Source organism: Lacerta agilis, chromosome 3, assembly GCF_009819535.1.
Source record: "Lacerta agilis isolate rLacAgi1 chromosome 3, rLacAgi1.pri, whole genome shotgun sequence".
NCBI lineage: Eukaryota > Metazoa > Chordata > Lepidosauria > Squamata > Lacertidae > Lacerta > Lacerta agilis.
This window is the reverse complement of record NC_046314.1, coordinates 81,828,466-81,855,527: the sequence shown is the minus strand read 5'-3', so window position 1 is coordinate 81,855,527 and position 27,062 is coordinate 81,828,466. Positions and strand designations below refer to the sequence as shown.

At 44.6% G+C, this 27,062-nt stretch overlaps 1 protein-coding gene across 1 annotated transcript; it reads left to right on the top strand.

The window, feature by feature from the left end:
• The first annotated feature begins 454 nt into the window (after positions 1–454).
• On the top strand, positions 455–27,062 carry NFKBIE (NFKB inhibitor epsilon). The gene is made up of 6 exons (XM_033144560.1): positions 455–1,065; positions 21,199–21,301; positions 22,510–22,738; positions 22,847–22,935; positions 23,897–24,145; positions 25,215–27,062. The coding sequence occupies exons 1-6, from the start codon at positions 656–658 to the stop codon at positions 25,278–25,280; spliced, it is 1,146 nt and encodes a 381-aa protein (XP_033000451.1). The 5' UTR covers positions 455–655; the 3' UTR covers positions 25,281–27,062.

Here is a 27,062-nt window from a genome sequence, read left to right as displayed (position 1 = left end):
CTAGATAGACCGTTGGTCTGACTAAAGGTGCAATAAGTTAGTCCTCTTTCGCATCTAGATACCCTGACTCTTCCCGCATAATATGGTCCTATTCATTTGCATAGCCCCCTCCTTCAAACTGATACAGAAAATCTGACATGCAGGGGTGGGGCCATGTGTGACCCTAGCTTGCGCGATCTCTTATTCCTCCCACGTTTCCAGTGTCCGTGGGTTCAAAATCCAGAATAGGGGCTTCGGCGTTGCTTTCGTATGTGGACGGTGCAAAGTCTACCCAGGGCTCCTTTCACACGTACATGCGCGGACACGTGTGCGTCGCGCCGGGCATACGGCTTGTTTGTGTGTGCGTCGGGGTGCGTGGAGAGTGTAATTATGTTCACTGTCTTGCCGCTAGGCGGCGCCTTTTCCCTCGGAGGCGGGCTTGGCTCCGGCGGAGGTGGGCGGAGCCAGGCTGGTTAAGCGTCGGGGCTGCTGGCCCCGCGGCTCTTTCACGCGCGGCGGATCGCCCTCTCCTGCACGGCTATGCGCGCTCCGCGCTTCCTCCCGCCGGGGTTTCCTGGGACGCGGCTTTGCTCCAGTCTTTAAGCGCCCCCAGGGCCCCAAGCTCCGCTTTGTCTCCCGCCTCGACGCCCCTCCTGCTGCTTGCGCCGCCGCCACCATGTCGGAAACCCGGAGCTGCTGCGACGGCAAGAAGGACGTGCAGGTGGAAGGCGGCGTCTACCTGGAAGAAGGGCAATGCGACTCCGGCCTCGGCTCCATCCGCTCCCTGCAGGGCCAGCTGGCCGAAGGCGAGCCCCGGTCGCCGGCAGCCCGAGGGGTCCGCTCGGACAAGGCTGCCGATTTTGCGGACGCGGCCGCAGGCAAGGAGGGCTCGGCGTCGGACGCCTCCTCGGAGCCGGACGAGCGGCTCGATTCTAGCTACGGCTCTTCCTCGCTCGTCGAGTCTTTGGCGGGTCTGGGAGAGACCCCGCGGCACCCTGGCGAAGAGGAGGAGGAGGAAGAGGCCGAAAGGGTCCGGCAGCAGCTGCTGCTGGAGACGTTCGCTTTCGTCTCGGAGGACGGAGACACGTGAGTGGCCCCAGCTCGTTCTCACGTGGTTGTTTCAGTCTGTGGGAGGCAGGAGACTTGAAAGTCGGCGCGCTGGTGGGGCAGGTTGGGCGAGTGGGGGCGTCTGCTTAACATCAAAGTGCGAACGAGCGCGTGCACACGGAGGCAGACACCTGCGCGCGTGCTTTCTGCACTCTGGGGAATACGGGGAAACTACTAGAGGGAGTCGCGTGTGGGTGGAGGGGTGACGTTACTAGCTCAGTCAACATTTCCAAACTCAAGGAACACCTTAAGGGTGCTTCCCGACACAAGGGTGTTGTGGTATCACTGATCCTCATGCATACAAGTTTGGTTTTGGGTTGGTTTTTTTTTTTTTTGCAGCTTACATGTAGCCTTGCTGCAATCAAAATGTTGTTGTTGTTCAGTCGTTCAGTCGTGTCCGACTCTTCGTGACCCCATGGACCAGAGCACGCCAGGCACGCCTATCCTTCACTGCCTCTCGCAGTTTGGCCAAACTCATGTTAGTAGCTTCGAGAACACTGTCCAACCATCTCATCCTCTGTCGTCCCCTTCTCCTTGTGCCCTCCATCTTTCCCAACATCAGGGTCTTTTCCAGGGAGTCTTCTCTTCTCATGAGGTGGCCAAAGTACTGGAGCCTCAACTTCAGGATCTGTCCTTCTAGTGAGCACTCAGGGCTGATTTCTTTGAGAATGGATAAGTTTGATCTTCTTGCAGTCCGTGGGACTCTCAAGAGTCTCCTCCAGCACCATAATTCAAAAGCATCAATTCTTCGGCGATCAGCCTTCTTTATGGTCCAGCTCTCACTTCCGTACATTACTACTGGGAAAACCATAGCTTTAACTATACGGACCTTTGTCAGCAAGGTGATGTCTTTGCTTTTTAAGATGCTGTCTAGGTTTGTCATTGCTTTTCTCCCAAGAAGCAGGCGTCTTCTGATTTCGTGACTGCTGTCACCATCTGCAGTGATCGTGGAACCCAAAAAAGTGAAATCTCTCACTGCCTCCATTTCTTCCCCTTCTATTTGCCAGGAGGTGATGGGACCAGTGGCCATGATCTTAGTTTTTTTGATGTTGAGCTTCAGACCATATTTTGCGCTCTCCTCTTTCACCCTCATTAAAAGGTTCTTTAATTCCTCCTCACTTTCTGCCATCAAGGTAGTGTCATCAGCATATCTGAGGTTGTTGATATTTTTTCCGGCAATCTTAATTCCGGTTTGGGATTCATCCAGTCCAGCCTTTCGCATGATGAATTCTGCATATAAGTTAAATAAGCAGGGAGACAATATACAGCCTTGTCGTACTCCTTTCCCAATTTTGAGCCAATCAGTTGTTCCATATCCAGTTATAACTGTAGCTTCTTGTCCCACATAGAGATTTCTCAGGAGACAAATGAGGTGATCCGGCACTCCCATTTCTTTAAGAACTTGCCATAGTTTGTTGTGGTCGACACAGTCAAATGCTTTTGTGTAGTCAATGAAGCAGAAGTAGATGTTTTTCTGGAACTCTCTAGCTTTCTCCATAATCCAGCGCATGTTTGCAATTTGGTCTCTGGTTCCTCTGCCCCTTCGAGCAATCAAAATAATGAGGAGAGGATGAGGAGAGAAATATGGTGCAATCAAAATAATGTACCATATTTCTCTCCTCATCCTCCTCACCTGCCAATACATTACGTTTCTGGACAAAATCGTCCAGTTCGCAGTATTCGGCCTCTGTCTAGACGCAGCCCAAAAAGTGCCATCTAAAATAAAAAGCAGCCCATTGTTTATATGGGACCTTCTTGCCTGCAGATATGGGGTAGCCCTTCAGATCCAGCTGTATCGCTTCAAAAAGTGTCAAACAGCGTGTTTTGTCAATAGGTATATGATGCAGGCAGTTGGCAAAGGTTTCTCTGAAATTCCTTAAATGTAATGTGGGATGTAGTTGGGGTTGGATAGATGTTTGTGGGTGTGTGTTATTTTGGCACCTTTTTATGTTCCTTCCCTCACAACCTTCTGCAAACTTGTTTGGCAGCAGTTTTAGTATCAGTTTTATTTTTCCATGGAAGTTGCTCAGTTCCTTATTTGTTCATTGGAAAATAGATTGAACATATAAAAACGCTGCTGTGATCATTGGTGCAATGAACTGCGATCTTTTATGGCTTCATCTGCACAACAGACCTGTGGAGTAGGGCAGGTGGAAAGAGCAAGAGGCTCCGAATGAGTTGCCAAGGCACTCTAAAAGGTTGGGGGTGTTGACTCCAAATCCAGCCCCCCTCATATCACCTTGGCTCTCTGGCTGAAAGATCCATGGAGTTTTGGGAAGCAATAGTTCACATTTCCAATTGCACAACCAACCTAGCATGGGGATGCTTGCTGGGAGTCTGCTTCTAAGCAAGATGTTCTTGCCTTAAAAAAGAAGAAGTGGTGAAATTGGGGGCATCCATTAAGTTTTCCATGACCTCTAAGCCATTTATGCTTTTTATAGCCTTCTTTGTAGAGTAGAGGCAAATTTGATGACTTAGTAGTGTGAAAGGCAAACATCTCAAGCCCACATGACTTCTGTGATGCAGTAGTGCTAGTTTCTCTTGGGGCTCTGATCTGAGACATGCTTTTCTGGAGCTTTTAGGTTCGCTCTTGCGGGCTCTGTGCTTGTAAAATGTAATCTTGTACATTTGGAGAGTGGGGGTTTCATATCAGGCAGGAAGTAATAAGCTTGGCTCTCTGCTCTTGGTTTACCATAACTAATACACCGTCCGTGGCCTCCTAACTTCCTCCTGATCCTGCATCCCTGATGAGCCGTTTCTGCTTTATCTAGCCTGCTGGATGTTTCCAGTTTCCACTCTGGCATGGCAGGGCTAACTATAGACACTATGGCAGTGTGACCTGTGTGCTGAACAGATTAAGATGGCAGCAAGGGAGACAGCTTGGTGTGGAATGAGTGGTTGCTGCTGGTGCAGCAGGCTGCTGAACCCTCATCCATGCGTCCTTTTTCTCTTGAGTCACCTTTCTATCCCCCCTGTGTTGCTTTTGCCTTTGGACGTGACATGAAAAGTATGCCCTACCAGGGGGAAAGTCTGGGCATGGGGGAAGAGTTCAACACTTCCTTTCCGCTCTCTCCTCCACACCATTAAATCACATCCGCCTCCAGCTCTGCATTTGTCAGGAACCTGCAGTTTTCAAACACAGGCCTGCTGCCATCTTGCCTGGTTATTGTTAATTGCTTCTCCTACCTCCTAGATAAGTCTATAGCTATGGAGGGGGGGAAATGCTAAGTTTGAAATTAGATGGTGGGGAAAGTCTCTAATCTAATCAATTGTTTGTAGCAGGGATGGGGAAACAAGAAGATGCATCTTATTTTGCAAGTGCTTCCACACCTCTCCTAGTTTGGAGGCTTGGGTAGGAGCAGTGAGGTGTCCCCTCCAGGAGTCAAGGCAGTGACAGCACCTGATGCCATATGGAATTATCTATTTGAACTTGTTGCCTTGTTTTACTCAAAAGAAGAACAACGGTAATAATTTTATTATTTATTCCCCTCTCATCTGACTGGATTGCTCAGCCACTTTGGGCAATAGCTGGCCAACAATGTTCCCTTTGGCTGAGAGCATCCTAAGTGGCAGAGTGGGAATTACTTTATTCACGGTTTCTCGGCCATCTCCACTGAACAATATCACTTCCTTGTAACAGTTCTAGTGATGAAAGAACAGAAGTTTGTGGCTTCAGATTTCTGCTTCCTGATTTTTTTTTTAACAGCTGCCATAAGTGAGAATGGAGATGGTTCTGAATTGGATTGGTGTTTTTTAATCATTGCAAATTGCATGTGTGTTTGTTGGAGCTAGGTTGGTCTGTTGTACCAAAAACAACATGCTCAGTGTTGGTTTACACATGGACATCAAGTGATGTCTTCCATGTGTGAACTGTCCATCATGAATAGAATTTTCCTATTCCTCCTGTACAGCACTTTTCAGTGGAGTATGTGCATTTGTTCAGCTTCAAATTCAACATGTAGCTACTCTTTTGTTTTTTGTTTCTTTTATGGGGCACATATCCCACCCTTCAAAAGGGTGGCTATAAACTGCAGAAATGTGTGTTAATTCCTCCCCCCTTCCCTCCTATGATACTTTATTTTACCCAGGTCTTCACGCTGTTCTCCAAATTTTTCAACACATGTTTGCTCTCCAGTCACACACCCATTCTTTCTTCTTCTCTGCTTGATCCCTCTTTTTCCAGGTGCTCTGAATTCTGCAATTGTAGTACATTCCACAGTAGACCCACAAAGGGGACTTAAATGGATCTTTGTATAGGGTTGCCATATTTCAACAAGTGAAAATCCTGACACAAAAGTTGTTGACACTGCTGACATGGGTTGCCATACGTCCGGATTTTCCAAGGCATTTTGTCGATTTCCACCCGAACACTGCTTCTGACTGCAGTATTCCAGGTATGTCCAGGAAATTCTGGGCGTATGGCAACCCTATTCTTTTTCCTGAATCCAGAATTCTTGGAGGGTTTTCTGGGCCCACTTCATCCACATTTCCTAGAAATGAAACTATTGAATCAGTCTTGAAGCGGTTTACATATATTCCTGCTGTAGTCCAGGCCATCCCGGTGGATGTTGGTGATTTACTAAAGCTAGTTAAACTCCTTTTAAGTGGCTAAAACTTGAGACCTTCAGAATCTGACTCCAGGCATTCTTGAAGCAGGATAATGGTTCTGTTCTTTTTTGTTCAGCACAGAACCCTCTTTGTGTTGGATAGGACTCTTAATACATGGAGAGTTCTGTTTGCAAGTGCAAGGCAGTGAAGCTCCTCAGGACGCAAGGTGAGATGTCCACAAGACCGGGATGGGAAACCTGCGGCCCTCCCACAAGTTGTTGGGTTACAACTCCTGTCAGCCAAAGCCAGCATGACCCATGGTCAAAGATGATGAGAACTGTACTCTTAACAGTGTCTGGAGTGCATAAGGTTCCCCACTCCCTACTGTTAGAAGGTGGTTAGTTACACAGTGTGAGGAGAAAGACTGCTGTGAAAAAGATAATGGTGACCTCTAGTCCCCACTGATAGGGAATGAAATTCCACTGTGAGGAAGTCTTCTAACCTGGCAGTGGAATACTGACCAATTTCAAGTTCCTAAAGTGTGGGTCCCAAATGTTGTTTGTGTGTGGCTGCCATTTTGTTTTGCCTCGTAGCTGGTTGGTCTAGTGAGGCACAGGATTCCCTAACCTGAGTGGCAATGAGAAGACAATTACCTTTTTTCACTGAATGGAAACAGTTGTTTCTATTTTGGTAGGACCGAATATGCATGTGGTCTCTAGTGGGAGTAGGCGACGGCAGGGAAGCCTAACTGTGGCATGTGGTTAAGTACCATATGCTCTACTGACTGATGGGAAATCACGTGTCAGTGACTTCTAGACTGAGGTTTGTAGAGCAGAGACTTGGAAGGTCAGTGAGTATATTTAAAGCTTGTCTTAGTTACAGGTAGTGTGTATCTGAAGAAGTGTGCATGCACACGAAAGCTCATACCAAGAACAAACTTAGTTGGTCTCTAAGGTGCTACAGGAAGGAATTTTTATATTTTGTTTCGACTAAAGCTTGTCTTGATAGGGGTTCAGTTGGGGGTGTTTGCTCTTCATGTGGTGGTGCCTGTAGGCAAGCAATAATTTAAAAAACCGCTTAGGCTTTCCTGCCTGGCCTGGAACATGTGGCTCTTGTGGGATGCTCAAATTTAAGCCTTGAACAAAGGAGGACAATAGCTTTGTGCAGTAGAGCTGTAGTCTTTTACTGATCTAGATTGACTTAATCAAAGCTGTTGTGTTAATCAACCAAAGAGGCATCTCAGAATAATTTGTGCAATGCACTTTATTTTTAAAATCACGTTGTTTTTAGTATGAGTACTTACAAAAAACAGGCAGATAGCATGCATGCCCTCCACTTTCGCACAGGAGGAAATGCCTCTTCTAAGAGGTGCCTGCTGCAACCGAATCATAGAGTTGTAGAGTTGGAAGGGACCCGAGGGTCATCTAGTCCAACCCTATGCAATGCAGCAATCTTTCGTCCAATGTGGGGCTCAAACCCACAACCCTGAGATTAAAAGTCTCATGCTGTACCCGCTGAGCTATCCCATATATGTGCATCCTCAAAAAGAAGGATCTTAATTGGTCTTAACTGTTTCGGCACATGCAAAAAAAAAAACAACATTCTGGTTTAGACAAGCGTTGAAAGATGTGGTGATTTTAGTTTGTTTCAGTATTTTAACTTTCGTATGTTTTAAAGTATGGTTGGGATTTATTTTGGGATTTATTTTACTGGTTTTTCTTTCATAAACTGTTCTGAGGTTTTCCTACACTCAAGCGGCATATAAACTTTATGAAGAATAAATAAATAAATAAATAAATAATAAGAAAGAACCAAGTCAGGCCTAATCAACTGATAACAAGTTAGCACTGCTGAAGCATCAGTTTAAGAGACTTGCTCCCCTGTGGTGTGTTTAGATTTGAGAGAATCGTTATTATCTTCAGAGAATTCACGGTGCTTCTCCAGCATAATCCTAAATTAGTCTTACGTGGTACAACTGGAAATGATTACCATGCAGATGTTGGGTTGTTTTAGAATGTGTAATCTTTCAGTGGAAAAAAATGATGCTGAGATTTGTAATAGGTGCAGTTAGAAGGCACTTGGCATAGACCAGGTGACAGCTGGAGGCTTAGCATGTATGAGAGACATAAAGGAAGTTTGCATTACCGGGTATCCCTCTTCCAAATGGAAAGCATGCATGAAGGAGTTGTGCTGGCTAGCTCAGCCGAACTGCCACTTGCCATGCCCCCTGTGCTGCCTTTTTGTGAAGAGACTCTTGGGCCAATCTGGATATGCTCTTGTGTGGAGGAGCCTTATGCAGATCTTGGAAGAGGCCATGTGCGAGTACAAGCGAAACTGCCAAGCGTGTGTATTGATTAGGATGGGCAGCATAACCCCCTTGCACATGCTTTGAATGCATGAAGGGATGGAGAGATCATAAGAATTCCCCCACCCCCAGAAGTTCTTGCACAGTTGAATTAGCTCATTGCCTATGCAGGAGGCTGAGCAAGTATTTGTAATGCAAGTGTGTAGCTCTTCTGTGATTGGAGGAGGGAGTGGAATGGGGAAACTTGTGATGAATATCTAATTTATGCAAGAAGATGTTAAAGCAGAGGGACTCTCTTAAGATGAAAACTTCCAGAAATCTTGGATGCTTTAGAAGAAGAGGACCCAAAATCCCATTGCGTAAGAAATCACTGTAATACAGACTGAATAGTCTGATAAGACTTTGCAAGGGCTAATGTTTCATTCCAATATCTTGATTCTCACCTTCTAGTCCACGGTGGGTGTGGGTGTCCTGTGAATGGGAGATTCTGAATTTCTGCTTTCATTCCAAAGATGCTTCTAGCCCCATGGCTGATATCACTTACACAAATGTCTCAAAAACCGCAAGGTGAAGAATTTCATGATGGCTGTTCTTCTTTAGATTTCTAAATGTGTCGACTCAATTTTTTGCTTCAGGGTGTGTACACCTTGGAACTGACTGTGCCAAATTCAGTGGCAATTACATTGGGCATTCATGCTTCATTTCTGTCACCCATGGGTTTTAGAAGTTGAGCTGGAAGGAGCATGTGCCGAGTTCTCAATACACAGAAGTTGACATCTGTAGATATAAGATGTTACTGCCCATCCAAGTCTTAATTTTTTTTAGCACCATTGGCAACTCATACTCAGTTTGCTTTATAAAACATAACATACTAATTCCAACAGTGCCATAAAATATTAAAGCACGCATTCTAGAAGGGAAGGGAAGATACTGACTGGAAACTAACCATGACATCTCTAAAATGCACTTAAATAAAGCCTGATCTATACAGGCAGTAGAATATACATTACAGGTAATGGCACAGTCACTACAGGTGAGGGACACTTTGCAATTTAACCATCTTGCACAGGGAGGAAGGTACTTTCCCTGATTTGTTAATTTTCTGTTTTGCATGGGATTTTCCCATACAGAAGGGTTCAAATTTATGGTTCCCATTTGCAGCCAGAAGTGAAACATTCCATTCTACCACCTTACTTCCACCTTATTCCGTTAATGTGTAGACCAGGCCTAGGAACTATTTTCTAGCAGTTTGTAATGGTGAGGAATGGAGAGTAATGGAGGGTTGGAAAGAGCAAGCCTCCATGGAAGAATCTGCTACAGCAAATGAATGATCACTCGCTTAACTCTAGGTAGATGGGAATTCCAGATTACATGAGGTACCCTGTTTCTCCTAAAATAAGACATAGCCATAAAATAAGCCATAGCAGGATTTCTATGCATTTGCAAAATATAAGCCGTTCCCCAAAAATAAGCCATACCCCGAAAATAAGCCATAGTGACATGGTACCTCCCATTAAAACAGCCTGGAGAGGCGTGGCTATGCAGCGTACCGATGCGACGCGGTTAAGATAAGACACCCCCTGAAAATAAGCCATACTGTGTTTTGTTGAGCGAAAAAAAATATAAGACAGTGTCTTATTTTAGGAGAAACACGGTATTTTGAGTGCTGGCATCTCATAGGTGGAGTTCTAGGTTTGGTTCTCAAATATATCCAGGGCTTAAACTGTTAGGGATTTTAAAAATAAGCCGAGACCAAGGGCAACCGGTGCTGTTATCTAGAAATGTTTTTATTGCAAAGACAGCATTTGCTAGAACATGCGATCTCCCCACTCTCCCAGTCACTTCTATGAGCACTCAGGGCTGATTTCCTTAATGGATAGGTTTGATCTTCTTGCAGTCCATGGGACTCTCAAGAGTCTCCTCCAGCACCATAACAACTGTTACTATTCAGCAACTTGACATTCCCAAGCATCTGGGAAATGAATCGATGCCAGTGAGGCACTAGTTCATGGGAACATTGCCTAGCCAAAAAGGGCCAGTCTAATTGGCATGTTTGCAAGGTAAGATGCTGAGGCAAGTAATAACATGTAAGGATGCATAATGTTAAGGATTCTGTGAATTCTCCAGTTATCTAGCTACACAGAGTCACTGTGCTGCAGTCTTGAGTTACCTGGATAGACCTTGGGAAGCCTAGATTTATGTACCACCTCTGGCACTGATCCAGTTTGTCAGTCTTGGGGGAAATCGCCATCTTTCACTCTTGTTTCCTGTGTAGAAAAAGGTATCTGTATCTGAGTGAATGAGGAATCTTGGCAGGACTTGTATCCAAATACTTTATCTCTTCCTCACTTGTACAACTATATGCAGACGTGCACATTTGTCATTCCCTTTCCAGTGATTGGACTTGCCATTGATTGGAAGAAACCCAATTAGCCATAGTCATCTGCAAAGGAAAGATGATTAAATCATGCTGATTATTTTTTAAAATAAGTTGCATTTTTATCCTGTCATTTTAAACACAAAGGCTTCTTATATCCTACACTTTGTTCAGGAACTTAAAGCTTTATTTCCTAAAGGGAGAGCAGGAACTTGTTTGCAAAGGAAAGATTGGGAGTGCACTCTTAGGCTCTGTTGTGCACTTTTAGTTCAATTAATCTCTGTGCAGCTTAAATTACACAGCAGTGTGAGCTTATTACACAAGAAGGCTTTCACAGATGATCCCAGATGGGTCTTTTTTTAAAAAAGAGCAGCAGACCAGATGTGGCTTCAGTCTTAATACTGATAAGCCTCTGAAGTCTGTGACATTATATTTTCACTGGTGTTGCCTTTGGCTTCCTCTTTGAAAGGAAGGGCTTCTTTTCATAGATTTCCCCCCTCAGTCTGAAAGGCTCAGGGCACTCTTCACAAATGTCCCTTTATGTATTTATCCTTTATAGTCCTTCCTGCAGGAGTCTCTCATGTGATCTTTGTTTCCTGAAACTGATGGGAAAATTCCGCAATATGAAAAGGGTTGGCGGGAGCAGTTATGGAAATTCAAAGAGATTTGAAATAGAGAGGGTTGAAATAGCTCAGTTTGGTGTTTGTTCATTTTTAGGAAAGGAGCATGTTTCCAAAACAGGTCCTTGTCCCTGTGGGCAAGAGCAACTCCCATTCCTCACCTTTAGGATACCCATGCTCTAAAATCTACAGCTGCCACCTTGGAAAGGTCAGGCCACCAGGCACACTTAATTAGTCAGGTATATAATACTGCAAGGAGGCTGAGAAACTGGAATAGCAGGGAAGAAAGTGTTGATTAGGAGAGAGAGAGAGAGGTGTGTGTGTATTGATACCACAGTACTGTAAAAAAGGTTACTGTCGGGCAGTTTAATTTCATGGTAAAAGAGGTCAGTCAAGGCAGTTAAAAAAATATGCACTGGACAAGTGTGGAATTCCCCTCTTTTATTTTTCTGGAAAGTCTGTTGGCTTCTTGGTATCAACAGTGTTTATGTTTGGTTCGGTTTCTTAGCCCACTTTTTTCCTTCCCTTTCATTGCTATTATTGGATAAATGGTTCAGTTGCTTGTATTTCCCATCTTACTTCCTAAGGGGGGGGGGAGGAGCACCAGAGCGAAGTGGTAATGGTATCTAAAGAAGTGTGCATGCACACGAAAGCTCATACCAAGAACAAACTTAGTTGGTCTCTAAGGTGCTACTGGAAGGAATTTTTTATTTTATTTTGACTATGGCAGACCAACACGGCTACCTGCCTGTAACTGGTAATGGATGAATAGTGTCATTCCTTGTATTCAGTTTCTGCTTATTATAAGAGTTTGTAACTTATGCTATTAAGTCAACAAAGCAGAATTTATTTGAGGAGGGACTGTTGCTCAGCAGTGGAGCATGTGCGTTGAATGCAGAAGGTCCCTGGCATTTCCACATAGAAAGTTCAGAAGATGAGAAAAGGCCACTCCTCTGCCCGAGACTCTGGGGGTGTTTTGGGGTGAGTAGAAGGCAGATCTCTGGGTGATTTGCAGTAGATCAGCAAGGATTTCTGATTCTCAACTGCAGCAACAAAATGACTCTGCACCCTAAAATTATAGTGCTGGAATAAAAAAACACTTGGAGTAAGCAGGAATGAATTTTTGTGTGAACAGACTGAGCTCTGTTCACTTCTACTCCCCAAAGCAAATTCCTGGGCTCAGAATTCCCTAAGTGCATGCCTTTTGTACAAAGCTGGTGGCTCTTGGAGGTTTTTATTTTAACACTAAAGAGAACAAAAGAAGTAGATCCCACAAACCTGAAGCTTACTCCAGAGGAATACATGCAATATTGTGCTAATCTGATTTGGTAAGTGGTAGCTTCTTGGGTTATAAACAGATTGAGGACATAGGTCCTGAATCAGTTCTTTTAATTCCCAGACCCTCTATTGATCTCCCATCAGCTCCTGACTGGCTTGGAGAACGAATGACCAGTTTTGCCCCAGAGTCTTCTTCTGTACCATACACGGTTCAATGTGAATCACTGGGAAGCTGTTTCAAAGGCATCTTCTTTGTCGCTCTGAACTGTGAATAGTGACACAGAATCATAGAATTGTAGAGTTGGAAGGGACCCTGAGGATCATCTAGTCCAACCCCCTGCAATGCAGGGATATGCAGCTGTTCCATACGGGAATCGAACTTGCAACCTTGGCATTGTCAGCAGCACACTCTAGCCAACTGAGCTATCCAGGCCGAGTGTTGTGTGTTAGAGGTTTGCTAAAAGGCACAGGTAGAGACCCAAAGGAATGCATAGACCTTGTTATGCAGGAAGGCCTGGTCCCAGTCTCTTAATATATATTCAGCTGATGGTACTCTGGGCCACAGTTTCCAATCCTTAATATTACAGTGGTAGTATTGCACCTGGTTTACAGAAAGGATGCAGGAGACCTGCTGAGGTGATAATCCCAAAGTGCTTTGTGTGTTTTGTTTAGACTGTTTTTGTACCGTTTCAGAGCTGGGTTGTGTACTGCTAGGCTGAGCTGAGGGGATGGGAAGAAGGGAGGAAACGGGCGTAAGTAGCTCTTGCACAATAAATAAACCGGCTCCAATATTAGAACTGGGCTCCTCCTCTGTGTGCTTTTCTCTAGTAACTGCAGCACATTTGGGAGAGGGTAATTAAAGCTTTAAAGCCTGGGCCTGAAAATAGGGCTATTCCCTTGCATAGTTCTGTGAGGTGGGGAGGGATCTGTATAAAATCCAGGCCAAGTAAACAGCAGCTGAAGCTACCCTTCCCCCACCCCTTCTTGCCTCATGATCAGGGACTTCCCACATTGACACTGAAATATCCCCACTCCTCCTCTATTGTAAGTGTACATTAGTCTCACTGTGACTAGGTAGACACCGTCCTTCCATGAATCATGCTCAGGGGCTGTGTATGCTCTCATTCTCAAGCCACATTCCTGACCATGGGGGATCCTGCTCACTCCCTTTTTCCTCCTCCCCACTCCCAAACCAGCTTTGATATCCTGCCAGCTGTTGCAGACAGTAAGGACTAGAAACACCATTCCTCCTGGTCACAAAGTTCAGAGCTGAGTATGGATCCTTCTGCGGCCTAAATAGTACCATCCAAGCCCATAAGGGAGATAGTAGAAGGCTTGGGGGAACCCCCAGTAGGTTTGCAGAAGGACAAAAATGTGAGGGAGGGAAGCTCGCCTCTAAGACTGGGTTGGCAACACAGTGTCCTTGAGAACCCACAAAGCCTCTGAGCCCCCCTGCTTATGACTCCCTTTGTCATAAGGTGGAGTGAGGGGTTATCTCCCCCCCCACACACACATTGAAAAGTACATAGAGCTGAAGGAGGAAATTGGAAAAAGTGGCGCTTCCCATGGTGTGTATCTGTTCCATTTTCTGTGTTGACTTGCTTGTGTTTTGCAAGTTGATATTGGTGGTCCATTCACTTATAAGGCAATAGAGTGGTACCTCGGTTTAAGAACAGCCCTGTTTACGAACGATTCGGGTTACGAACTTCCGCAAAACCAGAAGTTTACCTCGGTCTATGAACTTTACCTCGGTCTAAGAACGGAATCTGAACGGTGGAAGGGCGCTGGTGGCGGGAGGCCTCCTCGGTTTAAGAATGGTTTCAGTTTAAGAATGGACTTCCGTAACGGATTAAGTTCGTAAACCGAGGTACCACTGTATTCGAAGTAGCTTGTAGCTGACATGTTGTTATTTAATGTGTGTGTGGGAGAGGGAGAGAGAGAGCTTTCAGGTTTGTTCTACCCATATAGAAAAATGAGGTGGTAGACTAGGCTGTGCTATTTCAAGCCAAAGGGTACTAGGTACCCCATTTCAGTTATTACCGGTATGTACTGCAAAACCAACCAGTTTGCAAATAAAGTTTAGCACACTGGGGTGAGAGATTCTTGCTTTCTTGCTTAGCCAACTTCCTGTTGTATTAATTTTTCTATGTGCAAGGTTTTTAACTCAACAATATTATTGTTAGTCTGTAGTCTGAAGTGCCATTCTACCCCTTCATTCTATAGTACAGACTCCATACAGCAGGGGTCAGCAACCTTTTCCAGCCGTGGGCCGGTCCACCATCCCTCAGACCATGTGGTGGGCTGGACTATATATTTTTTTTTGGGGGGGGGGGGTGAACGAATTCCTATGCCTCACAAATAACCCAGAGATGCATTTTAAATAAAAGCACCTATTCTACTCATGTAAAAACACGCTGATTCCCAGACCATCTGTGGTCTGGATTGAGAAGGCGAGTGGGCCGCATCCGGCCCACAGGCCTTAGGTTGCCTACCCCTGTCATACAGACTATACAGACTTTTATAGAACAGATTCCATGTCCTCTGTTGCAGTTAGCTGCTGCTTTGTCCCACCAACGGGCATTTTATTTATTTTATTTAACGGGCATTTAATTACAGAGGCAAAGCCAGATAGGTTTCTGCCCTAAAGGAATTGATAATATACCCATGTGCTTGGGTCCCACACCCACTTCTGCTATAAAGTATGAAGAAATGGGAACCTATTGATACAGGTGCAATGGCAAGGGTTGTTGTTTTCATACATAGCTTGAATAACTTGGGGCCAGATGGTGTGGAAGTGCCCTCCCGTTCTGGACAGATTACGTTTGGATCCAGACAGTAAAGCAATCTTTTGGATAAATCTTTCAGTTTTGTGTTATTGAAGCAGATAATGATGCTTGGTATCTTGTGATGTTGGCCCAGCCTCCCCCTAGAATGGGAATGGATGTCCTTGCTGGCTGTTGTGAGGAATTTTTGGGGAAAGTGGCTTGGTTAAAATAGCTCCAGAGAATTCTGTGCAGTCTGTCAGATAAAAGCAGCAATGGTTAAAGTTCAGTCCGAATTGCCTTGTTGGAAAGTCCCTGCTCCTGAGAGTTCTTATCTGCTACATACTTGTTAGGAAGCAAGAAAGATAAACTTCAAGCCACACAGAGTCAAAATGTAAAAAGATCTGCAATGATAAACTGACCGTGTGTGTGTGTCGTGTGTGTGCGCATGTAACAATAGATCCTTGGAAACAAGAGCGAGTGAAACATTCGTAATCTGGCACCAAACAGGACACAGTTTGTGGAAGCAAATTTCAATGGAGTCTTTTCCTGGGTTCCGGTTTGAGACCACTCAGGCACAGGTACCATCTAGCAGAGTGTTTCGACTGATATTTGATTGAGAAGATTCTAGTGCAGTTGACTTTAGGTCCCGATTGATTCCAAACCATCACTGTAACTTCTCTTGCTAATTTTTGCTGTCTCTTTATTGATAACACTCTCAAAGCCTCTGAGCAGCATTTTCTGTACAAGTAATACTGAAATGAAATGCTGCATTTGTAGGTTATTTAACCTTTCTTTAGTTCTCTCTGCTTCAAATTAGGTTCTTTTCTCTTCCAGTTCTCTCTGTACCATGTGATGGTGAGCAGAGGTTTACTATCTTTATTAGGTGTGGGAGTTTTTTTGGGGGAGGGGTGGGTAGGCTGTGTGCCTGGGTTGCCTTCTACAGACCAACTCAGCTAGCCCTTTGGAATTTGTTCTAAAAAGAATTGTAGAACCAAAACCAGAAGCTAGCTAAGTTGGTCTGTTCCAGCAAAAACAGTTTTGTGGAACCTTAAAGACTAGCTAGTTCAGTGGTACCTCGGGTTACAGACGCTTCAGGTTACAGACTCCACTAACCCAGAAACAGTACCTCGGGTTAAGAACTTTGCTTCAGGATGAGAACAGAAATTGTGCTCTGGCGGTGCGGTGGCAGTGGGAGGCCCCATTAGCTAAAGTGGTACCTCAGGTTAAGAACAGACATCCAGAATGAATTAAGTTCTTAACCAGAGATACCACTGTATGGCATAAACTTTCACAGACTACAGACCACTTCATCAGATGCATCTGAAGTGCACTGTTATCCATGCAAGGTTATGCTATAATTCAGGCATAGGCAAACTTCGGTCCACCAGATGTTTTGGCCTACAACTCCCATGATCCCTAGCTAACAGGACCAGTGGTCAGGGATGATGCGAATTGTAGTCCAAAACATCTGGAGAGCCGAAGTTTGCCTATGCCTGCTATAATTCATTGATTAGCCTTTTAAAGTGCTACAATACTTTAAGGGTTTTTTAGACTCAAATTGACTTTTAAAATGATACCCTCTTGTTCAGTGCACACATCTCATTTTTGTCTTTGGTAAGCCAGGTTTTGAAAGGTTTTTGTACTGTTCCAAAACCCTGTCAAACCTGTTTGGCCAGAGGTAGGGGTGGGGCATGTATGGCATGGAAAGAGAGGCCTCTCTTCAATCCAGATTCCCCTATCAAAAACTATTGTGTGGCTTCAGCCTTTGTCACTACCTCTTCCTCTCAACCCCCCCCCCCAAACCCCAGACACTTCCTCTCCTTTTTACATTGATTTTAGCCATGAGAAAAATAAATACAGGAACACTCAGATATTTGACACTATATTCCTAATTGTATTTAAGGTGCTTCATATCATCCTACTTTAAGAATAAACAGTTTGGGGATTTCAATTATTGCAGTGTTAATCTAGGTGCCTACTTTGTTTCCACGAAAAGCAGCTGGTTAAGGTTGTAATTTGGAGTTTACCAAGTCTGAGGGACTAGATAACTCAGATCCAACTGTCTTGCAAAGTCTGAATATGGAGGCCGGTTGCAAATTGTGCGGGGAAAGCTGAGCTGTTGGTTGTTGTTGGGTTTTTTTAAAAAAATGCTTTGCTTTTGGGCAATTTGTTTTAGCCAGGCTAGTCAGGAAAGTTTATATAAAACTTAAGAAAGTCCTTCTCCCCCACCTTTGTTTCACACTAGCAAGTGACACTATGGACATGTGTGGGCAGGTGGGCCATTTAAAAGGCTTTTGTGGTCTTATAATTACAAAGCTGATTTAAGTAAGTTCTTGGGCAATTTTGCCTTGCTTAGGAAGCCACCAGGTAGGTGCAACTTGTCAGTGGATCAACCCAGAGAGTGGGATGTTTGGTGTCTATCCATACTCTGGTCAGCCACTTTTGCTAACATTAATGAAAAACAGTGTTATAAGACGTGGAAGAGCCTAGAATAGAGGAGGTACATCCATGGAAATTTGGAGTGATATCCAGCTAAGTCATACTTGAAATGAACCCATGGAAATAAATGGAAATTGTATGCCCACAGATCTCACTGCATCTATTCCAGGTATGACTAATATTAGGTATCTCCCTTTGTCCTGTAGCGTGCTACCCCTTTTCTACACAACTTCCCTGTTCTGTTGCTGTACAGTGGTACCTCGAATTACAAACGCTTCAGGTTACAGACTCCGCTAACCTTGGGTTAAGAACTTTGCTTCAGGATGAGAACAGAAATTGTGCGGCGGCGGCAGCAGCAGCAGCGGGTGCCTCATTAGCTAAAGTGGTACGTCAGGTTAAGAACAGTTTCAGGTTAAGAATGGACCTCCGGAATGAATTAAGTTCTTAACCCGAGGTACCACTGTATTTCCAGAGAACCTCCCAGTGCATAGGTCACCTGCAATTTTACTGGTGTACTCTAAATAGAAATAAACTGGCACCAATGTAAACTAAACTTTGCATATGAATTAAAGAATCGCGAAGTTGGCTTGCAGAACAGTCCTAACATCTTTTACTTAGAAGCTATATAGCTGCAACCTTTTTTTACTTCCCCTGGCTGTGTCTGAATTGCAGCCTTATAAAACCAAAGTACTGGTAACTGAATGTGAAGAGAAATCCTCGGAAGGACGCAGCCTCTCTCTTCCCACAGTGTCTTCAGCCCTCTATGGGCAACAGCAGCTGTGTACAGCCTCCTTCAACTCTCCCCTCCCCTTGTTGCTGAGGCAACTGTGGGTGGCCACATCTCCGGCAGGGCAGGGAAATTCCCCATGCCCATGTGATCTTGGGCTTCCCCTGGGGCCTTGCCTGTGCCTCAGCCACATACGTTGCTCGGCCTGGGGAGCAAAGACCGTCTGTTCTCTCTGCTTAAGAGCCCATTTGCCAGATGGAATCCTCTTAAAATGGTGCTCGGGCAGTTTCCTCTAGGCAGCCTCAGCCAGGGCTGCTGTGATGGCTTTTGGGCACCTTGGATGGGCGCCTGATTCCATTCCTTTCCTCCCCCCCCCATTTCCTGATTTCTCTATGACCTTGTCACTACCACCTCCCATATCCCTTCTCTCTGCCTGTATGGAAATCCCCTTTGTTAAACGCTCTGGAAACGAGAAGGGCTGTGCGACAATAGAGTAAAAACGATTCTCTAATTGCAAACTTGTTTTAAAGCGCATGGTAACTTTGAATAGGTCGGCTAGCTTACTGGAAATACATTGTAAGCTGAGCAGTTCCATGCTTATGCAAAAGCAGTGTCTTGTGACCCCTTTTAAAGATTAACAAACTTTATTATGGCATAGGCTAGGCCGGGGAACCTGTGGCCCTCCAAATGTTGGATTGCAGCTTCCATCATCCCTGACCATTGGCAATGCTTGTTTCATAGAACTGTAGTTGGAAGGGACCCTGAGGATCATCTAGTCCAACCCCCTGCAATGCAGGAATGTGCAGTTGTCCCATACAGGGATCAAACTTACATATTTGGCATTATCAGCGCCACGCTCTGACTGAGCTATCCACCTCCATCATCTGAACATCTGGACTTCAGCCCCAGCATCTGGAGGGGTTGCAGTTTCTCACCCCAGCATAAGCTTTTCTGGACTACAGTCCATCAGATGTTGTCCTGAGTTTCCACACACAAGGTTGAGGAGGCGGCATTCTGAAGAAGTAAAGTCCATGAAAACTTGTGCAATAATAAAGTTGTTAGTGTTTAGTGCCATTTGATGCTTTGCTGTGTTTGCTGTTGCAGACTATCCCTCTGGAACACATTTCTGAAAGTGTATATACAGTATTTTTTTAAAAAACAACAACTGGTAGACTGATGCATTGTATTTGTTCTGGAATTATTTCTGAATGTGGGCAGGGCAATGCATGAGTACCCACTTTTTCAAAAGAGAAATCACTTGGTTTTAAAAAAACTAATTTGGTGTTTAAATCGCTTTTTAAAAAGCATCCAGTGTAAGTTTAATATAAAGTCGTACCTTGGATCTCAAACGCCTTGGCTCCCGAACAAATTGGCTCCCTAACGATCGAACCCGGAAGTGAGTGTTTCAGTTTTCGAACAATTTTCAGAAGCTGAACGTCTGCACGTCTTCCACAGCTTCTGATTGGCTGCATGCAGGATGCTCCTGCAGCCAATCGGAAGCCGCACCCTGGTTTTGAACGGTTCCAGGAGTCGAACACATTCTGTTCAAGAACATCTTTGCATGTGAAACTTTAGTAGCCAGTGATCTGTATCTGCTTCAGTTGTGGCCTTACTTAGCTTCTTTTGATGGTGGCTAGATATTAGTTTAAAAAGAAAGAAAGGAGGGAGGTATAAATGATGTCAAGTTGTGACTACGGTATGGATTTAGTAGCCTTGTTAATTGAAATACCTGTAGTTGCTTCTTCATTTTGTTGGAATGAGGTTTTGTGCATGCATCCTGTATTTTCAAACACTTTCAAAACCCTACTTTCAGTTTCAGGGTAGTGGGAGTGCCTGCTTCATACCTTTGAACAGCTAGGAGTTGTTGGATAGTGCAGGGTGGCAGCAACCTTCTAAGGCCTGCCCAGTCTGTCAGGTGATTCATGAACTTATGTTCTGGTAGGAACATTCAACAGGTGGAGTTGCATAAGAGCTGCTGGCGTGGAGAAATTCTTTTGAGAATTTCCATCAGACACCTCTTGGGACTTGAGAGGAGTTGATGAGGCCAAGTGTGATACTTCTGCCATGAATGCAGCCTGTCTGTGGTATAGCCATTTGAGCCGTGATCTCTGCACTGTAGGTAGAACTAGCTATATGGAAGTTTTTGAATAAATGTGCTTTTGATGGAGTGGGTCTCTGCATGAGTCTGTTCTCACAGTCCTTGGATTGCTGACTTCAGTCTTGGCCTGCCTCTCATTGGGCCATTTGTGTTAATGCTGGTGCTACATACTATTGTTGTCACAGATTGGCTTTTTCCACTCAGTCACAGTTGCCACTTTTTGAGAAGTTAATCAGCATTCTAAAAACCACAGCTATCATGTGCTTAGAGGGTTGTTAGAATTGACCCTTAGTTCAAGAACATGGGTGCAGCTTGAGTCTTCATTGATGCTCATCTGTTTCATATAACTAGAAGAATTCAGTTGAGCCATCTCCATTTCTTTCCAGTCCTTGTTGCGCTGGGATTAGATGCCATGGGAGAGTTTGGCACATATCACTGGTACCTCTCATTGTATGTGATCTTGTTGCTGCTTGTCTTCCTGGGTCCAGGTTTGTCTTGGATTTTAGGGTTGGTTCCTGGTAGACTTGTATTTGCCTTGTCAACGACTGACATCTGAATTAAACTGGTGGGACCTTTGCTGGGAATCCACAATGAGTTCTGCAGCCACCATACATTGATAGGCACATGTTTCATCTTCAAACGACGGTGTTCACCAGGAAAATATGTGGTTGACAAATTGCAAGAGGTTGCTGTGGAAAAATTGTACATTGCCCTGTGAAAAGTTGTAAGCATGCAAAGTGGTTCAGGAAGAGTCATCACTACTGTATATACATTGAGGTCTAACTGAATCAGTTGTCCAGTAAACCCATGTGCGTGTTTTCTGTTCTAAGTGTGAAGAGCAAGCAAGTAACTTCCCAGATGTTTTACATGCTTAAAGGGGAGTGTGCTGTTCATGATTCTAGGTTGGTATGACTTGGGCCCTGCACCACAAACTCATCTCTTTTCTCTCTTTCAGGTTGCTACACCTGGCAGTCATTCACTGTGTACCTGCAATAGCACTCTGCTTCATTGCCCAATTGCCAGTGGAGGTTTTAGAGATCCAGAATGACTTATTCCAGGTATGTGATAGACTGTGGGGAAAAGTCAGTATTTTTCCCATTCTAGCTAGAAGAAAGCAATCAGGAATCTGGGTAATTCTGTCTTGCTCATGGCAATTTGTCTCTGGCTATAATATCCCCCCCCCCCTTGTGCTTACTCCTTGCCTCATTTTTCTAGATCTGGTGGACAGGCATATGCAGATTTGTTATGCTTCTTTTTCATAGACTCATACAATTGTAGTGTTGGAAGGGACCCTGAGGATCATCTAGTCCAACCCCCTGCCATGCAGGAATGTGCAGCTGTCCCATATGGGGATTGAACCTGCAACCTTGGCATTATCAGCACCATGCTCTAACCAGCTAAGCTACCGTCTTGGAAGTTTTTCTTGAGAATTTGTGACAGTTGCTTCTCAGTGATAGATTTTTGTTATATCCTACCTTGGAAGGGTATGCACATCAAAAGATGTTACAGAAATCCATTAAATGAGTAATACTAATTCTAGTTACTCTTCTTGTCAATGGCCTCAGTCCAACTTGAGTTGCATGCAGCAACTTGTGTCCTGAGTAGGAATACATCCCTTCATCTGGATGAGTCATTTGACCCCATTAGTTATTGGGGGCTAAATGATCTTTGGGGTGTGGACTTGGATGTATATCTGTATCGGCAGAGTGCACAGAAGTCTGCTTCCCCAGTTAAATAAGAGCACTTTTTCTCAGGAAAAGAATATGCGAGCTTTAAAGTTAATTTAGCACCTACCTCTCATTTTTGCCAATGGTTGTGTATTTTATCTGAGATTTTTATAAAGAAATCTAAAGAACCAGAGTAGTTCAAATTCTGGCCTAGAGAAGACTGCATTCTGCAAGCTATATAAATGATGTAGACTCACACAGCTGTTTGCTTTTAGTTGATTTATTTCTGGCTTCTTCCAATCCTGTTGAGGAGATACACAGGGTAATGATGTCCCATGAATGTTAACAATTCTATGAAGCTTACCCTTGAAGGATCACTAGGTGTTGCATATGTGTGTGTGTGTGTCCCCCAAATGAAAGCTGAGATTTCAGCTGAGATATTAAATTACGCATCCATTCCTAAATCCTGTGTGTTTTGTGATGCAGTTGCAGCATACAGCCAGTCTCGGTTTTGCCCCTGCCTCTTGCACCTTTCTACTCCAGCCCCATTAAGCCTGTGTCACTCTCTTGCAATAACCTTCTCCGTTTCCCATTTGCAGACCCCGCTTCACCTCTCCGTGTACCTGGAACAGTCCAGAGTGGTGCAAGCACTAGTCTTGAGAGGAGTGAACACAGCGCTGCAAGACCGCAATGGAAACACACCACTGCATTTGGCCTGTGAGCAGCAGAGTCTGGAGTGTGTGCGGCTGCTGCTGCAGGGGATAATCTCCAACAAGACCTTGGAGGCTAGAAAAAGCCACCAAGATTTGCACCTGCAGAACTGGCAAGGTGAGGTAGTAAAGATTGATCAGGGTGGTGTGTGTGTCTGGTGACACACTGGGGCTGGCGTTCAGCTACTTGCCTCATAGCAACTTCCTGGGGTGTCTTCTTCTCCAGGCTTGACTTGCCTACACATCAGCACCTTGAAAGGGAACCTGCATCTTATGGCGTTGTTGGTGAAGAGTGGAGCCGACATTGATGTTCAGGTATGGCTGCACCAGGGCCACACGTGCTCTTTTCTTTTGTGATCAGGCCAAGCAAGAAGATCTGGCAATTAGATACAGAAAGTGAAAAAGTTTGTCCATTGTGGCAGGGGAGATTAATACTGAAAATGTGTAGGAAGTGCCTAGCGAAGTATCAAAATGTAGGCAGAGGTGACTGAACAGGAGCTAACAAGCTGCAGCTTTGCAAAAACGCAGGCTTGCAGAACTGCTTGATCTACATCACTTGTTACAAGTTGCAAAGTAACTCTGTTATCGGGACATAATTTGGATTTATTCACAGCAGATTTTTAAGAGTCCTCCCAGTGAATATCCATTGGACAGTGTTGCAGCTGCAGAAACAGGAAATAGATTAAGGGAAGTGATAAGTTCCATACCTTTGTGATTCCCCACCCAATATCATCTGAATCTGCACAGGTTCCAGGAATCCCCCAAATGTTTAAAATCCCAGAAAGATTTTAAACTCCATGTTATGTTTTGAGCCTGTTCCTGTGTTCATTTGTGAGGTTTAGGAACAGTGTGTCTCCATGCTGCGGGGCCCAGTTTCCAATCCTGGCCACAGGATAGCTCATTTGGTTAGTGTCATGCTGATAATACCAAGGTTGCAGGTTTGATCCACTTATGGGACAGCTGCATATTTCTGCATTGCAGGGAGTTAGACTAAATGATCCTCTGTGTCCCTTTCAACTCTACACTTCTATGAGTCTATGAAATGTGCTAGTGTAGGACAGGGTTGGCTGACCTGTGACCTTACAGATGTCCCCCTAGTTCCCATCATCCCAGACTATTGACCATGCTGGCTGAGGCTGATAGGAGTTGAGTCCAACAATATATGGAGCACCACAGGTTTGCTGTCCCTGGTTTGGAGGGTGTTCCATCCCTTTAAGATTCTGTTTCAGAGGCTCACTGAAGTGGCTGATCTGACACCCTGCTTTTATGGTCCCAGGATGGCACAAGCGGAAAGACACCCCTGCACATGGCAGTGGAGAACCATGACGAGATGGCTGTGAAGCACCTCCTTGAAATGGGGGCCCAGGTGGATGCCCAGATGTACAACGGTTGCACTCCACTGCACCTGGCAGTAGGCAGGAAGGACGCTGCGATTGCTGCCATCCTCTGCCAATCGGGGGCAGACACCTTGCTGCGGAATATGGAGGATGAGACGGCCCAAGACCTGGCTGATGAAAATGATGATGTGAGAACCTTTCTGAGTCTGGCTGTTCTAGATCAGGGGCTTGTAGGAATAAGCTTAACAAGTCCCATCAAGCTCTTGAAGCAAGGCCAGGAGTGCAGGCTATATGGTGTAGTACAAGGTGCTTTATGAACAGGGTTTGGAGTTTCGCAACTGGCCGTTGTCAGTTGCACCTCACCTTCCATACCTGTGATTTGACTATTTCCAATTCAGATTAGTCTGGTATCATCTTCTTAAGGCCATACAGCAGGGAGGAGCTGCTAAACTGGCAAGCCTACCTCCTATGTCTCCAGTGCCATTGCACTGTTGAAGCTTCTTCAGTGGAAGGAACTGCAGCAGCTGCATTGCAATGGAACAGTTTTGGCAACTCCTTTCCTCAGGTAGGGAGGGATGTAAGCCATGCACAGAACTATATGTAGGTCAGGATGAGGCAACAACTCTCTTTCTCATGTATTGGTGCTGCATTATTATTATTAACATTTGTATACCGCCCTATACATGTAGATCTCTGGGCGGTTCATAGCATAAAATCACAATATAAAGAAAGAAAATACATGATAAAAACAAAAGCTTAAGAGAGATGGATTCAATTATTTATTACTATTTATTAAATTTCTATACCACCCTTCATCCAAGGATCACAGGGCAGTTTACAATATAAAACACAAAAAATGCATAGCATAGTAACAAAAATAATACCCCCCACAGTTTCAAAGCACATAGATTGTTTAATTGGCCAAATACCTGGAAGAAAAGGAATGTTTTTCCCTGGCACCAAAGATACATGACAAAAGTTGGTTCATAGGGGAAAGGTGGTCCTTGAGGTATTGTGGTTACCACTCAGCCATGAATCTCATTGGGCGGCGTAAGACATTCCTTATCTTAGCCTAACACGTGTCACAGGATGACACTGAGGATAAAATGGGATAACCCTTATGCTCCACCCCAAGCTCCTTCAAGGAAGGACATGATAGAAATGCATTATGTTGGGACTCCTCACAGCTAGGAATTGGATTCCTATTTTTCTTGTATAATGCTAATGTTACTGTTTCATCTCCTTTTGCCTTGGCAGATTCTTACACTCTTGCCTTTTGATGACCTGAAGATCTCTGGCAAACCTGTTGTGTGCTCCAGTTGAGCACTGCAAAATGTGAATGAATACTTCATCATTGGGAGACGAATCCCGCTGCTGCAGGTTGATAGGAGCAGAGCTGGTCACCAGCAAAGCAATCCCCTTCTTGCAGAATTGGAGCCTTTTGCGCTTCTTCAGACACTTACAATAGTGTGCAGGACTTTGGGAGCTGGTGCAAGAGAAAAAAATCGTTGTGTATTTAATTTGATGGCGTCTTGGAGTTGCTGCCTACCTGAGTGACAAGAGTCCAGATAGACAGATTCTATGTTTGTTTTGCCTGCTGTGTTGAAAATTGGAGACACCAGAAGTTCTAGGAGGATACTTATTTTTTCCAAGACTGCACAGTCAACAGAGGTGGTGTGTCAGCCCTCATTTTTCCCTCTTCCTCCTGCCCCCGCCATTCACCTCAAGTCTGTGATGGAACTATAATAGGTGTTTTTCTCTTTCCAGTCCGCCAGAGTCACTTCTGTTTTTAAAATGCGTCTTTCCCGCACACCAGCTACTTTCTGATCTAGCTACTACTGCTTAGGCCTTCTGCTTTTCCTTCAGTGGCCAGTTGAGGATTTACTTAGGCTTCTAATTCTGCAACATCCAGGACTGCAAATTGTTCCATTCTCTACCTTTAGCCCACCTGTTGCCTCCCATGGAGGATAACCCTTGCAAGCAGATTGGACAGACAACTCTTTAGTTCCTCCCTACTGCTTCTGTGATGTGCCAGAAGGAACTTGAAGGCTGAGCTTATGGGGACAAAATGAGGCTTTCTCTCATGCCTCAAGATAACTGGTGTTCTTGAGGCCAGACTCGAAGCAAAGGAGCCTTATTCTGTTTCAGTTTTCTTTCAGATTTACTAGCTAATATTGCTGTATAGGCAAGTGCCATATTTCTAAACTGCCATGCTAAAAACACACTTCCCTCGCTGTGCTGGCAACTTGAAATTCTGCCTATGGAGCAAGGGAGAAGGAAATTCCAAGGTCTACTCCCCTTCATAAAGTGTTGTGAAATCCCATATTGTATATTGCTTTTGTTCATCTTGAACATAAGCTTTATAACAGTTGCCAGGAACTGTTTTTTGTTGTCCCTGCTGGAAGAAGCTGCACATGGCTACGTTTCCTGCATGCTGATTCTTAGCATTTGAACAGTACTCCTGCTTAGGAACAGATCTGTCCATTTTAGCCAGTGGGTAGGCAGATTGTCTTGTTTCTCTCTACATTCAAAGCAGCAAGTTTGGTGATCCTAAGCAACCTATCATGAGGAGACTGCAAAACTGGGTTTGGAAATCATGACCTGCGGAGTGAGAGAACTCAGGATCGTGGGGTGTGTGTAACATGTGGTGGTATTTGCTCTGTTGATGATTGTTGTGTTCCACCCAGAGGTTATACACTCTGCTTCTCGCCAGCTGCAGCAAGTGTAGAGAAGCATTTGGGTCATCAAATGGCAGGAATAGCAGTTGCTTACATGCAAACTTTACTCTGAACTGGGGAAATTCCCAGTCCCCTCCCTCCCACTATTTGCTGCCTGGGAGCGGCTGTTTGTAACGTGGCAAGTCCTGGATGGCGCAATCAGCTGGGATGTTTTAAGGAGAGGTTTTCTTCCCTGTTTTTTAGAAGACCAACCTAGAAGCAGCAGCAACTTTTATGCAATATTTTCCAGCAAAGTCTTCCTTGATTTTTATAACTGGCTTGTTTGCTTGAGACCTTAGCTCTTCTTCCTCCTGCACTCCCCCATTGTGTTTTTATTAACTTTTTTTTTTGTCTAAACAACACAATAAAGTTTTTAAAACTGGATTAA